General features: G+C 55.8%; 2 protein-coding genes across 2 annotated transcripts in view; one reads left to right on the top strand and one right to left on the bottom strand.

Annotated features, from left to right (window-relative positions):
- Positions 1-27: 27 nt before the first annotated feature.
- Positions 28-7,958, top strand: Bok (BCL2-related ovarian killer; the record flags this gene model as incomplete). Its single annotated transcript, XM_005411124.2, is given in 4 exon segments — positions 28-276; positions 2,037-2,165; positions 6,203-6,366; positions 7,145-7,958. Coding segments are annotated over 4 exon segments (639 nt in total). The 3' UTR covers positions 7,271-7,958.
- A 6,485-nt stretch (positions 7,959-14,443) lies between these two features.
- The window catches only part of Thap4 (THAP domain containing 4), a gene marked incomplete in the record, with an annotated part of 25,098 nt that continues 24,260 nt past the window's right edge, over positions 14,444-15,281 (bottom strand). Inside the window, 1 exon segment of the mRNA XM_013508087.1 lies at positions 14,444-14,717. Coding sequence (XP_013363541.1) covers positions 14,598-14,717 — 120 coding nt within the window.

The raw sequence follows: 15,281 nt of genomic DNA, 5'->3' as shown, positions 1-15,281 counted from the left end.
CGGGTCCCCTGAGTGCCGTCCCCGCAGGTGTGGCGGCCCCCGTCCGCGTGCTCGCCATGGAGGTCCTGCGCCGCTCCTCGGTCCTCGCCGCCGAGATCATGGACGCCTTTGAGCGCACGCCCACCGACAAAGAGCTGGTGGCCCAGGCCAAGGCGCTGGGCCGGGAGTTCGTGCACGCGCGGCTCCTGCGCGCCGGCCTGGCCTGGAGCGCGCCCGAGCGCGCCGCGGTGCCGGGGGGCCGCCTGGCGGAGGTGTGCGCTGTGCTGCTGCGTCTGGGTGAGTACCCTCTCCCGGCCTCGGTTCCCCCCAGCGCCCCTACGTCTGCTTGCAGCCCTGGCATCCTGGCCAGCACTAGCGGAAAGCTAAAGCTCGCCTAGTCTAGCGGCTGAGCCTCAGAGTGACCCTTGGACTCGGCGGGGGCGCAGAGATCCTTGGTGGGACCACGTGTCCCGTGTTTGTTTTGGAAAAGAGGACTTTCAGTTGCTGGCCGAAATCCCATGCTGCTCTTTTCCCTGCATTTGGAGACCTCCCCGGCTCCCAGGGGAGCAGTGGGGCACTTGTCTCTGGAGTCACAGGCCCCAGACTCTCTGCACCTTCCCCGAGGTATGGGCCATCCGAGGTGGACGACAGACCCTCGGCCAACCCACAGAGCCAGCCAGCCTTGCGTTTGTGCCCGGGAAGGAGGAGCCCTGAGTGGTGTGGGTGGGAGCCAGTGCCCTTGCAGGAGTGGCCTTGGGGCAACAGTGTGTGCTTTGCACTCTGCTGTGGACCCTGCTCTGTGCTATGCTAGCCCCCGGCAGCAGGGCTGTGTAGACGCAGGCTGCACGGGAGTGTGGGGGCAGTGTCCTGGGGAGCAGTGGGGAACAGAAGGGAGTGAGCCTACTTGGAGGATTGGCCAAGCCAGGAGTGCTCAGTCTGTTGAGTAGTACTCTCTGAGGGCCACTGCCCACCCTCTGGCCAGGCTGCTGTGTGCCCAGGCTGGCTCTAGTCTCCTCTGACCTACCTCAGAGTTTCCGCACCCCCAGGTGAGCACGTATTGATAGCTGAGGGGGTTCCTGGGAAGGCAGCGTGGTTTCGTTCTGCTGCCGCCTCCCCGGCCTGCAGCGAGGCCCCAGGCTCTCTGCGCAGCGCTGTGTGACCCTGCAGCTGTGTCCGTCCAGGGAGGCCTCCAAGGTCTGTGCTGGGGAGCAGCCAGCCCAGCTCTGGGAATTTCCATGCCACCCCCACCCTTGGCTGGCCTGGGGTTCTGCTCTTGTTCCAGATCTTAATTACTTAGATGGAGCACAGCTGGCCTTATCACTGGCACGTCCAGTCGGCAGCATTTCCCTATTTGCTTTGGCTGGTGAAGTGGCTGGGCCGGGGACACCCAAGCCGGGGGCTGTGTGGAATTCCCAGCACTGTCTCCCCAGTGCTTACACCCTGTGCCAAGGGTGTCCCAGCCCCCAGGCGGCAGGCATGGGAGTTGCTTCCTCCTCAGTGGGCCAGGCACTCCTGTCCAGGAGCCCAGGCTAGGGGGTGTGCAGTGTTGAAGCCAAGGCTGGGCTCTGCTCTCTTGAGTCAGTTCACCCAGTGGACCAGGCCAAGAGCCCCTTCGAGGTTCTGAGGGGCCGCTCTGCCTGCCTGTGTGGGCTCCAATGCCTGCCCCTCCCCAGGTTAGGCCTTGGCCGCTTTCCTGTCCCTCCTGCCGCCCGCCCTAGCAGCTCAGCTGTCTGCCCATCTGCCGGCTGCCCGCCGTGAGTCACCAGCGGGCACGGCCCACGCTCCTCCGACGGAGTCTTGCCTCACTGGCCCAGCCAGCTCAGTCCTGGGGACTTGTTGGGGCCCAGTACCGCCTGGGTCCCTCTGTCCCTAGGGCCTGAGGTTGGGGGGCAGCAGGCAAGGTCAGGTGGGGTCAGAAGGTGGGGATGAGAATCAGGTTAGTGGCATTGGGGCTGGATGAAGTCAGGTGGTGATCAGGCTAGAGGTCATGGGGTCCCCAGCCAGCCTGGCCAGGGGCTGCGTGTGAGCTGCCTCTCACCCATGTGTGTGTCCACCAGGGGATGAGCTGGAGCAGATCCGGCCCAGTGTGTACCGCAATGTGGCCCGCCAGCTGCACATCTCCCTGCAGTCAGAGCCTGTGGTGACTGATGCGTTCCTGGCTGTGGCAGGCCACATCTTCTCAACAGGTAGGTTGCCAGGCACGCGTAACCCAGGAAGCCCAGGACAGCGCCTAGCGTGTGAGGACCAGGCAGAAGCTAAGGGTGCTGGGGAAGCCACAGTCCCCATCATATGAAGATGGCCTCCAGGTAGCCTGGTGACCCTGGCCTCCCAAGGAGGAGAGTGGGGAGCAGCTGCGTCCTACTCAGAGCAGGCTTTCCCCCCAACGCTTGGGGAGTGACTTGTGCTGACCCCGTGTCTTCTCTTGGGGAGGCCCCTCAGACCCTAGAGGCAGCGTGGGCTGGACTTGGCTCTGCCTTCCTACTTGGTGGCTGGTACACTGGGAGAGCACCAGGGTCACCACGGCTGGGGCGTGGTGAGTGGAGCAGTGGGGGCTGTGGAAGGGCTGGCTGCCCAGGCTGGGTCCTGGAAGGGATCAGATCTGTGCTGTGGGCTCACCTGTTTCTGCAGCACACACTGGACCCTTCCCGAGGAGCAGCAGGTGCCACAGGCTGTGGTATGGGCTAGAGTGGCCAGGTCAGTGAAGCGGTGGACTCCCCGCACTCCTTGGGGTACTCAGCCTGCTGCCTTCATAATCTACAGATGGTCTGTGATCCCCACATTGGGCTTACTTTGGCTCTCTGGGCCCTGTGCACAGCCTGGGGTGGGTGTGGCCTAGAGGAGAGGCTCCTTGAGGCCGAGGCGCATTCCAGGACAGATGGGTCAGTTGGTGCAGCCCCCATGCCCTGTGGGGAGCGTGGGGCAAGGAGAGGGCCCCGGGGGGCTCCTGGTGGAGATCGCTGTGAGTGAGGCTTGGGAAGGAAGCAGAGTAGCAGTGCCTGGGCCTGTGACCACCTCACCCCACCCTGGCATGTCATTGGTGTGTGGGTGCTGCCTGGGTGTCTGTCTCTGAGCCCCTGGGCCAATTTATGAGCCTTGGGCCGGATTGAAAAGGCAGGAATGCTCATTCCGAAGTGTCAGCTCTGGATGCCAGGGGGCTGGAGCCCTGCAAGGTGGGGCGACAGGGCTGGGGGCAGGGCAGGGCAGTGCCTCTGCCTGTGGGGCCCTGAGGGAGGATAGAGGTGGGGAGAAGAGGTGACGGTGCTAAGGACCATGATGGTGAGGCGCCTGCTTTCTAGGGGAGCTCAGCTGAAGCCTGTAGAGGTCAACAGCTGCCCCCGCCCCATTGCTGTGTCCACCCCAGCTGGTCCTGGTGGGCAGGGAACCCTTCTGGGCCAGGTTCCAGGCTCTGGTGGTTTCTGAACCCTCTGAGCCCCAGCACCACTGGAGCAGGGAGCAGAGCAGAGGGCTGCTGGGGCACGTAAGACTGCGTGGCTGCCCCGCAGCAACACAGACACAACTCTGAAACAAGACAGTAAGCCAGGAAGCGCCTGAAAGGTGTCTGTTGTCTTTAGAGAAGTGCCGGTCGAGGCTGCTTCAGACGCATGAGCACAGCCAGCCTGGCAGGTAATCCCAGGTCCCTCGTATGGTGCCCTGCCGCTGAGTGGTGCAGCCGCTTTGGGAACCAGTCTGGCAGTTGCTCAGATGATTAGAGTCACCAGATTATCCGCCAGATCTACTCCTCGGCATATGCCCAAGAGAAATAAAAACACACGCCACACAGAAACTTGCACAGGAATGTTCGTAGTGTGTTACTCATCGCAGCTAAAAGGTAGAAATGAGCTGGGCGTGGTGACCCACGCCTGTCATCCAGCACTCGGGAAGTTCTGAGCAAGATGGCAGGTTCAAACCCAGACTGGGCAACTTAGTGACTTAGACCCAGTTTCAAAAATAAACAAACAAATAAATGGATGTAGCTCAGCTAGAAGCCCTGGGTGCCATCCCAAATACGATGCATACACACACAGGGAAAAAAACCCATGTGTCCTCAGTTGACCAAAGAACACGGAATATTGTTCATCTGTAAAAAGGAATAGTGCTGACATGTGCTGGGACCTCGACAGCAAGGTACTGAGTGACGTGTGCCCGACGCAGAGCAGAGCAGAGCAGATTGTGTGGTTCCACTCCTGGGAAGTGTGCAGAGTAGGGAGCTCTGTGGAGACCAAAGTGAGCCTGAAGTGGTCAGAGATGAAGAGGATGTGGGGAGTGACTGCTCACAGCAGTCACGGGGCCACCATTGGCGTGGTGAAGATGTCCTGGGATTGGGTCATTGTGCAATGTTGTGAAGATGACAAATGTAACAGCCCACTGTTTGTTTGTTTGTGACAGTCTTGCTTTACAGTTCAGGCTGGGCTTGAACTCATGAAGTGCCTATGCTACCCTTGAACTCACACTGATCCTCCTGCCTCATCCTGCAGCACCCCACTTTTGAAAGATAAATTTTGTGGTAATGAAATTATGTCTCAGTGAGAAAGAAAGAAAATACAAGAGTCCAGGGAAAGCAGGAGCTCCTACCTCTACACATCCCAGCACATGGCTCCCATGGGCCCTGTGGGCTCCAGACACCGCAGCCTGAGGGCATACTGTTCTCTGACAGGATATCGAGCTCTTCTGCCAGCTACACAGATGGCAGCTGCTGTGGTGTACATTCCTGGCATCAGGCCCTGAGGTCCTGTCACTGTCCACATGCAACCCAGTGCCCTGGGCACAGGCAGGAGCAGAGCCACTGGGTGCCTGTGGGCCTGCTGACCTGGGGCAGAGCCCTGGGCAGGAGTGTGGCAGACCGAGGACCAGGTGGCGCTTGAGTTCACCTGGGATAGGGCCACCACTGAGGGTGGCCAGGCCAACACAGATGGGATCTTAGAGCTGGATTTATTTGGAAAGAAATAGGACATAGCATCAATAGAGTTCAGGCCCAGAAGTGATGGTCTGATTTTAGGGTTCTCCTACTTACGGAGGCGAAACTCCTGTGTCACGTGACAGGCCATTCTGAAGCGCACAGCTCTGTCATTTGGCCCATTCCTCACTGTGCATCTCCACCTGTCAGTTTCAGGAGTTTTTCTTGCCCAGAATGTGGGGCCTACTTGTGGTCCTGACCCCCAGCCCCAGATGCCACCTATGTGTATCTGTCTGTGTGCCTGCCTGCCTGTCCTGGCCAGTCCTTCCCTCTCATGTGCATTGAGTCAGGGAAGCTGTAGCCTCCACTTCCCACGTCTGAAGGCTCAGCATGCGGCAGGCATCAGACCCTCGCTCCCTTATGGCTGGGGCTGCCTCTGGCGCCCCTGTCACCCGTGGGTGGCAGTGGTGGTCCCGCTGTGCTGCAGCAGCACTGTCAGAAGTCTCCTGGGTACAGGGAAGGTGGATCAAGGGTGCTGTATAGACTTTGTACACATTGCTTCTGCCAGTGTTCTGTCCCCCAGGGGCATGCGCTGTGGCTGCCAGCATCTCATCCTTACAGGGCTTTTCATGGCTTTGATGGGATTAGTCATGATCTACATCTCATCTCATCATTTGGTTTTTCTCCGGTACCGGGAACCGAACTCACGACCTTGCGCTTGCCAGGCAGGCGCTTTTGCCACTGAGCTAAATCCCCAGCCCCTACATCTCATTTTAATTTACCTTATTATTATTAGTGGGGTTAATTTTTTTTCAAATTCTAATGTGTTATTTGCACCTTATTGTGAATTGCCCATTCCTGCTCTGTGCTTGTATTTGGGTTATCAGTGTGAGCACAAGGAAGCATCCCATCCCATGACCTAAGCATGTTCTTCCCTCATCTTTTGTGTCTTTTCCTCCCAGGGAGCCCTGTCCCGTTCCTGGCTCTCAGGAGGTCCGTGGTTGGAACCTGAGTCCTTACCACACGTGCACTGCACAGTGGGTCTACCCCACTGCCCAGCAGTGCCATTCAGAAGGAACAGGCCAGGGTGGGCACCACCAGGGTGTTATTTTCTCGGTCCCTGTGACCTCCTCCATCAGATAGTGGGCTGATGGGTCTGGAGCAATGTGCCCTGGGGGCCGGACATCCATCTGCCTGAGGACTGCCCTGAACCTGGGCAGGACTGACCATGAAGATGGTGGCTGGGCACGTTGGGGTCCACTGGCCAGCACCATGTTGGTGTGGGGTCCTGGTGGGCACCTCCCCTCACCTGCAGCTCTCTCTCTGCAGGCATCACATGGGGCAAGGTGGTGTCCCTCTACGCAGTGGCTGCAGGGCTGGCTGTGGACTGTGTACGACAGGCCCAGCCTGCCATGGTTCACGCCCTGGTCGACTGCCTGGGGGAGTTTGTGCGAAAGACCCTGGCTGCCTGGCTGCGGCGGCGCGGTGGATGGGTGAGCACTGCATTGCATGGAGACGGGGTGGCCGGCCCAGGCCTCAAGGTCCAGGACAACTTGGGGCCTGTGGGCAGCCAGGATCCAGCTCCCACCCCACCCTGAGGTCAAGACCGGTGATCCCCAGGAGGCACCCAGCAGGAGTGGCTATCTGAGATGACCCACGAGAGGAGGTGCCCAGACTCCCAGGCTCTGCAGGGAGGAGGGAAGGGACAGTGGCCTTGGTGTCTCCTTCCTGCCCTGGGCAGCCTTCAGGCAAGACTGCAGCCCCAGCGGGCCCTTGGCCTCACCTCAGGAGAACTCAGCTAGCCACCAGGGGCCTTTGTCCTGTCACCCTGGCTCCTCCACAGGGTCCCATGGTGGAGAGAGAACACTGAGGCCCTTGCCTGTGGAGCCTCCTCCATGCCCAGGCCCCTGGCTTGGGGACTCTGCCCTCATCCTCTGAACCTGGCTTCCCCTCCACCAGGCTGGGCTCACGGGGTGTGTATATGTGCTCTGGGTGGCACCGGGGTCACTTCTTGGTAGGGTCTTCAGCCTGAGTCTGAGGCCAAGTTGGTCCTTTCCTGGTGGTGTAGGCTCTGAGGGCCCCAGCAGGGGTACTGGGCTTGCTGCACCTGAGGGGCACCAGCTAAGAGGTGGCCCTGGCTGGGGAGCTCACAGGGCCTTGCCACATGCTGGGCTCTCCTCCTTCCCCAGGTATCCTTGCAGGCCCGAGTGGTACAGGCCCCTGGGGCTGGGGGCCTGGCCCTTCTCTCTGACTGTCCCCTCCTCCCTGCAGACTGACATCCTGAAGTGCGTGGTCAGCACCGATCCCGGCCTCCACTCACACTGGCTCGTGGCCGCGCTGTGCAGCTTCGGGCGCTTCCTGAAAGCTGCCTTCTTCGTACTCTTGCCGGAGAGATGAGTGCCTGCCTGGTACCCTGTGTCCGACCTGGGAACCCTGTGGCACCCAGACAGCCTGTCCCCCTCCTGAGCCCCATGCCTATCCTCCTCGCAGAGCGTCTGCCCAAGACCCAGGGGCAGCCCTGGGCCTTGCCCCAGAAAGGGCCACAGCAGGATGTGAGCTGGCCTTGGTCTCAGGGGCAGCAGTCTGAGGGCCTGTGTGCTGGCTGCTGAGCCTGATGCAGAGAATGCATCTGCCATGAGCGGGACGGGGTCCTGGTGTGGGGGCAGGGTGTGGGGCTCTAGCTGTGGACAGGATGGTCTGTGGGAGCTGAGCCAGAGGCTTTGTCCCCTGAGGGCGAGAATGACTCATCTGTCCCTTGCGCTGCCCTCAGGACTGAGAACTCAGACACTGGGAGCCTGGCCCCTCAGAGCATCGGAGGCCTGACTCCCCCGACCTTCTCCTCAGTGTTGTTTCCCAGGCAGGGCACATGTTAGGTCCACAGACCCTGCCAGCCAGTCCGGCCCAAGTGACATGGCACTGAGGAGGGCATGTGGCCAGAGCTGCTTCCTCCAGCTCCCTGTGCCCCCTGCAGACGCCCTGTCCCCCTGCCAGGCTGTGTGCTATGGGGGCCCATGCAGCCCTGGGTCAGTGGCAGGCAGGCCCGGGGAGGGATGCTGGGAATAAACTCCAACTTGTTCTCATGTTAGACAGAGTCAGTTTCATGTCCCAGCACCACGGGAGGTGTGAGGAGCTGCTGGAAACACTGGGCAGAGGGCTCCTAGGACTGCTGCTCTGTCTGTTGTCTGAAGACACCAACACTTGTTCCCAACCATGGGAAGAGTGAGTGTGGATACCGGGTGTGAAGGGCAGCAGGCACTGGGGTGTTACCCTTGGAGCTCCTGCTCCGTTTCTTAGGGGAGGCAGGGCTCAGGTGACCTGAGCCAAACTAAGGTCATGGGGTTGCTACTGGTCCAACTGTGTTGGACAGTGAAAAAAAAAAAGGATGAGCTCAGGGACTTCACTCCCAGCTTAGGCACCCCATAAATAACTGAAAAGTTATATCTTCTTCAGGCATGGACTGAGCCCCAGAGCCCTGTCCTTCTGGTGACCGGGGTGCACTTTGAGCTCCCAGCCTCACTGGTGACCCAGCTGAAATGAGGCTCCTGAGAGGGAAGACCGCGGGGAAGCATGGGGCCTCCACCCTGAGCAGCAGCAAGCCTTTCTCCCAGTGCCTGACTCCCAGGCTCCCTGTCCCTGGGCGCAGGGTGCCCCATGAAGAAGGGCCCACAGGTGGCTGCCAGAGAGCCTCTTCCCTGGGCCTCATGCAGAGGGAGCCAGAGAGCAGGGTGGCAGGATGCTGGTGGGTCTGTTCCCCCGGCTGCCCTCATCCACGGCCAGCACTCCAACCTCCCTTGCCCAGGGACCTGCCCGCCTCATCTGCAACACCTCAAGCACAACCACTGCTGTCACTCCGCTTTGAAATCCTGCCCTGGGTTACTCTGCACCCACCAGTGTCATTCAGGACTCCGATGCTGGAGGCTGAGTCCACCAGGACGAATGCATCCAGCATGGATGAGCCTGTAATCCCAGCACTTTGTGAGGCTGAGGCAGGATAATCTCAAATTTGAGGCCAGCCTGGGCAGTTTAACGAAACAGTTTCAAAATTTTTAAAAGGGCTGGAGATTTAGCTCAGAGTGAAGTCCTGGATTCAATCCCTTTTCTGCAAAAAAAAAAAAAAAAAAAAAAAAAAAGGAAAAAAAACCCTGCCCCTACCCCCACCAGGATGAAGCAGCAGCTCAAGTGCTTCAGAAACAGCTGGGTAAGACTACCCTCTCCTCTAGTCCAGGTTGTCTTGCTTGAGCCCCTGGAGGCTCACACACGTGTGCACACTCATGGGCGTGTGCACAGGACCAGTGCTGGTTGCTCAGGTGCACCTGCTCTGGGGCCCATCTGCCTTACTCTTCCTCATCTTACTGTAGCTCCTGAGTTGTCTCCTCCAGGCAGCCTCCATGCAAGTCAGGAGCTCCCTGCTTGTGATGCAGATGTCCTCCCCAGCCCCCACACCAGCCTGGGAGCTGGATACACACCCTCCCTGCCTCAGCTTACTCTTCTGTTCAACAAAGGTTGAGCCAGATGACTGCTAAGATCTTCCAGCCTTGTTCAGCCTCCTTTGAGGCAGGGTCTTGGGGTGGAGGTTTTTCTGCTTGAGGTCCAGGTTGCCCCTTGCCCCGAGCTGCTCCCCACCCTGGAGCATTGTCTGCTTCTCCCATACCTGAGGGAGCTGTGTGGATCTGTCTGGGACACTAGCTGGCAGTCGCAGAGCCGCCTGCCCAATGGCAGCAGGTGGAGCTGAGATAGAACTTCTGATGTTGTGATGGGCAGCTGCCACCTGCCCAGGCTGCCTTCCACCCTCTGCCCTCCCAGAGCAGAGGCTGTGAGACATTGCTAGCACAAGAAAGGGGTGTTTGGGCACAGGGAACCCAGAGAAGGGAAGGGTTTAAAGCAGTACGGAGGCCAGTGGCTGGGCGTGCACGCAACTTAGAAGACAATGGCAGCAGCAAGCAGACAGAAGAAAACCCCCCAAAATACCTTAAAGACACTAAATACATGGGAAGAGATAAAAATTGTTCCCAGGTGGAGAAATGCTCATAAACCACCTTGTCGCACAGTCATGAAACTAATGTCATCCTTATAAAAGCGCCAGGAGATTTTCCTCCAAATTTAAATAAGCTGATTATGAAGTTCATGAGAGAGAAGCAAAAGTAGCCAGGAAAACCCCCAAAGCAAAGTGTGGGGAGCCCAGTCCTGCTGCCTCCATTGGGCTGAGGGGCACTGAAGCACAAGAGGCCCCTGGGCTCTGGGGCCCTGAAATGGTGCCCAGGCTGGGGTCACCTCACTGCCTCCCCCCCAGGGGGAAGCTTCTCATAAATGCAAGGCAACTGCCAGCCTTGACAGCTAACTGGGACGGGGCTGCACTGCACCCCACATGCCAGGACAATGCCATGTGGAACAGGAGGGACACAAAAAATGAGCGCTGCAGTACCAGAAAAATAGAGGACTTCCTTGGGAATTGGGGTGGACAAAGTCTTCCTACATGAGCTTAAATCCAGGAACAATAAAGAGAAAATACATAGTGGAAAAATGGAAATACTGAACATTTTCAAAAGCACTAGTAAGAAAACAAAGCAGAGCAGGGTGTGGTGGCACACGCCTGTAACCCCAGTGCTCAGGAGGCTGAGGCAGGAGGATCGTTGTCAGTTTGAGGCCAGCCTGAACTACATAGTGAGACCCTGTCTCAAAAAGACAAAAAAAAAAAGTTACATGGGTAGGGGTTTCCTTTAGAGAGGAAAGTGTGGACACAGAAGTGATGGTTACACCACATGGTGACTAAGGATGACTATTGAGTGTGCACTCTGAGATGGGTAAAATGTTGGATTTTGAACTGGGTGTGGTAGTGCATTAAGGAGAAGGCTGAGGCAGGAGGATGCACTCAAATTCGAGGCCAGCCTGAATTACTGAGACCCTGTCTCAAAAAAAAAAAAAGTTGAATTTCATGTTATTAGCATTTTGCCTTAAAAAAATTATAATTTACAACAAAGGATATTAGGATAAATATTTCTAATTCAAAAGAGCTCCTGAGGGCTGGGGATGTGACTCAGTAGTAGAGTTCTTGCCTTGCAAGCACAAGGCCTTGGGTTCACTCTCCAGCAACACCAAAAAAAACCAACAAAAAAACCAACAAAAAATAAACTTCATGAGCTCTGAAAATCAAGAAAAAGAATATAAGAAAAATGCAACCTAAAAGTACCCCAAGGCCCTATTTTTGCCTCTTGGCTTGGCCCCAGTCCAAATGGGACACCATTCTCTGTTGTCCATAGAATAGACATGTCACCTGAGGGGTGGGGTGCAGTGTGTCCCCATGGAGAAAGCACCCCCAGCCATGTAAGCACTGGGTATATAACTGGCAACCCCACTTCCAGAGCCTGTCACTGGATGCCCTGGGAAATCCCCATGTGACACGTGTGGAGGCTGTTCAGTCTGACACATTTGATCAAGAGGAGGTGTGAGCAGTCCTTGCCCCAAGGGGGATCTGCTGGATGAGTCGGCAAGGACACCCACTGGCACCCACGCTGCAGCCCTCTGCCGTACGCCTCCAGGACAAGCGTGCCTCATTTCAGTTCTGACCACAGGAACATCTAAGCCAGGTTTGGTGACTCACGCCTGTTCCCAAAGTCTGGGAGGCTGAGGCAGGGGAAATGCAAGCTGGAGCCTATCCTCGGCAACTTGGTGAGACCCTGTCTCAAAACAAGAATAAACAAGGGCTGGGGCATGTAGCCCAATTCAAAGGCTCTGTGTTAGATCTCTGGTACTGCTGAAAACAAAAACAAACAAACAAAAACCCAAGTAAAATGATTTGCATGAATAAAATAGCTTAAGCAAGAGAATAATCAATTTCTAGAAATTAAACGGATTAACTTGTATGCCAAACTGGAGATATAAGCCTAGAGAGAAATTATTCCAGTTACTATATATATATATATATATTTTTTTCCAATTACAATATATTTTAACTTGATAGCTTCACTGGGAAAAGTATAGGGGAATAGCAAAAATACTGAAGCTTCAATCAACAGACTTCTTGTTAATAGCTATTATTATCTGGAAACAATGATACTTGTAAGGTAAAGCAAACAATTCAGTGAATCAAGGTTTTCAGTTTAAAAGATAAAATCAAAGACCATAAATAAGAAACCTTACGATCCTAGAGGTTGGGTGCAAACACGTCCTGTGTGTGTGCACTTCCAGCCCAGGGCAGTCGGCTGGGGAGGAGGCCTGGGCTCTGGTTGTGACCTGTGTGGCTCAGACTGGCAGGACACGCCCAACTCTGTCCCTGTAAAGTCCTAGAGGCCGAGGGCCCAGCAGGCAGAAGCCCAAGTGCCCAGGTTGCATCTCGGCTGCCACCCCCAGATACCCAGTCTGCAAGAGAAACGGACAGCACTTGATTAAACTGGCACAGGCTCTTTCTCTTCCTGCAGACCATCACTGAGGTGATTTGCCAAAGTGTTCACTACTCTCTTGACCCAGAACCTACAAAAATCACACGAGAGTTTTGCATCTCACATTCACTTTAAGAACACCTGTAAAACTGCCCAGGCTGTGTAGGGTGTGCATATCCTGACAGCCACCAAGTATCTAGAAGATGTCACTTTAAAGAAGTGATGTCTGTGGGCTGGGGATATAGCTCAGTTCCACAGTGCCTGCCTGGCAAGCTCAAGGTCCTGAGTTTGATCCCTGGTACCAAAAAAAAGAAACTATGTCTAGCCAGGTGTGGTAGCACATACCTGTAGTCCTAGCACTGGGAAACTGAGGCAGGAGGATCCCAAGTTTGAGCCCAGCCTGGGCAATTTAGTGAGATCCTGTCTCAAGAAAAAAACGGGCTGACAATGTAGCTCAGTGCAAAGGTTCTGGGTTCAGAACCTTCCAGGGCAAAAAAAAAAAAAAAACAACCAAAAGAAAAAACCAAGTCATATGTGCCATTAGGTGGTACTGGTGGGCTGTCAGCCCTGGCCCAACAATGGACCTGGGATACAGGGTTGGTGGCCCAGAAAACGCTGAATTTTGCTGCACATGCTTAAAAATGCAGAGCAGAGCTGAGCTTAAGGGTTTAGGTATAGGTTCTCTGGTCACCGAGCACAGCCACACTGAGCTCCCACTGTCCAGGGAGATACGAAGGGCAGACTGTCCCTGACAGGAGAGGCGGCTGCAGGAGGGTAAAGTGTTCCCGAGAAAGCAGAAGAAACACATTCACAGCACCAGGTAAACACAGTAGAACACAATTGCAAATGAAAGTAAAACAGCTTCCAGCAAGGGCTGGGGCGAAGCATGGTGAGGCCCTCGGTTCCATGGAAGGGAGGGGCCAGGTCAGGCAGTGGGGAGAAGGCTAAGGAGAAAATAACAACACAGGGCTGGGCTGCCCACCAGCCTGGTTTCTGTGTGCCATGCTGGGAGGAACTGAGCACCCAGGGTTGCATCTGCAACCAGGACACAGGACCAGGGATGGCATGAAGAGCTGTGCAGGGAGGATGCCAAGGATCCATGCAGGGCAGCTTGGGGACAAGTGGCCAATGAGCTCAGGGAGGGACGTGGGGCTGTTCCAGATCAAAGTGTCCTGACAGCTGTCATGCCATATGGGCACCTGTGGCCTGGACAAGCCAGTGATTGAGAAAAAGGCACCAGAACTTGGGCATAGTGGCACATGCCTGTAACCCCAGCACTCAGGAAGGCTGAGGCAGGAAAATTTCAAGTTCAAGCCCAGCCTGGGCAACTCAGTAATTTAGCAACACCTTGTCTTAAAATTATTAAAGTACCAGGGATACAGCTCAGTGTAAAGACCCTGGGTTCAATACCCACAAACCCCTCAAATGAAAATAAGAACCCAAAATGGCCTAGGACCATGTCAGCCATGTGCCTCATCTCTCACAAGAGCCCCTGCCCTGCTGTGTGGAGCGGGGTAAGTGGCAGGGCCTCTGGGCACAGGCAGCACAGCTGGCTCTGGTCCAGCCCCTGGGTTCCCTCCACATGGTTCACACTCCACGTATCCCACCCTGGGCCTGCCTGGTGCTTTGAGCCAAAGGCCTTGTTTGTGAAGCAGATCCAGCCCACAAGGTGCCAGGTGAGCTGAGCAGTGGCACAAGGCTCAGTGGGCATCTAAAAAGCTTCATCGTGTAAAATGCCACCACCACGAAGGACATGCTATATTGCAGAGTACAAACAAAACCATGCAGCGCAGCCTGTCCCCCAGGAGTGCCCTCATCACAGGGAACAGGCCTTGGACTCTGAAAATTGATGAGCAACAACAGTAACTCTTTTTCATGGTTTTTGTTTTGTTTTGAGACAGGGTCTTGCTATGTTGCCCAGGCTGGGGTTGAACTTCTGGGCTCAAGCAATCCCCCTGCCTCAGTCTCCTGAGTGCTAGGACCAATGATATATGCCGCCACGTCCAGAGTGGCAATCCTTTTGGTTCCACCTTTTGTCTTCAACTTGTTGACTAATCTACTGAAGATTTATATGTAGTTTAGATCTTGTTAAAACTGCAGGGGGGCGGGCATCCCTTCTTAATTTCTTAGGGAAAAGACCTTTTGAAAATGAGCCATCAGCACCAGATGAAAAAATGTACAATCTGCACAGGGATAATATCCAAAATTCTCAGCCATAAAAATAAAGGCCTTTTATTTGGTTTCTCTATGCCGTTACAGCAACCCCTGGACCACCCTCCATCATCTACAGCAGGACACTTGCTGCTGTGACGACCCCAGGGTCCCTAGGCGCTGCAGCCTGCTCCGTGTCAGGGGGTCACCTTCTTATAGGTGACTCGAAGATGCTGGGTCATTGGCTGTGTAGTGGTTGCCATGGAGACTGTCTGTTCAAGTTTGCCTTCAGAATTCAGCCGGAATTTTCGGGTGATCTGAGTGGAGAACAGAATACAACACCTTAGTTTTCCCTCCAAAGCATTCAACAAATGCTGGAGCATCTACCTGTACTAGGACCTGTCCCTGGCCCAGAAACCTGCCAGCATCCCCACCAGCAGGTGACACACACTGAGCAGGTACCACCTGGGACAGGCAAGGATCGGGGCAGGGGACTCGTGGCCATCCCTGATAGACACAAGTTGGTCCATCGGGGTTCTGGATGCCTCTCTGCCAACCAACCCTATGACTCTCTTGCTGTGAGAACCTCACCCCAGCCTGGACTGAGCTACCCTGTTCCAGTGCCCTGGGGACACTGAGCCATCAGAAAAAGGCCCAGTGGCCACGTCTGTGAGTCCAAGCACATGTGCCCCTCCTGTCGTTGTGAGAAATGTGGCAGTGCTCCCACGCTTCAGAAGGTGTGTGCGGGTCCTAGCTCTGTGGCACCGCTCGTCTTCCACAAGAAAGCCACAGAAGTCCGTTTCCTTTTTTATAGTACTGGAGACAGAACCCAAGGCCTTGTATTGTACTATATCCCTGGCCCCTTTTTATTTTATTTATTT

Source organism: Chinchilla lanigera, unplaced genomic scaffold (assembly GCF_000276665.1).
Source record: "Chinchilla lanigera isolate Chin_1 unplaced genomic scaffold, ChiLan1.0 scaffold00141, whole genome shotgun sequence".
NCBI lineage: Eukaryota > Metazoa > Chordata > Mammalia > Rodentia > Chinchillidae > Chinchilla > Chinchilla lanigera.
The sequence above is the reverse complement of the archived record's forward strand: the minus strand, read 5'-3'. Positions and strand labels throughout refer to the sequence as shown.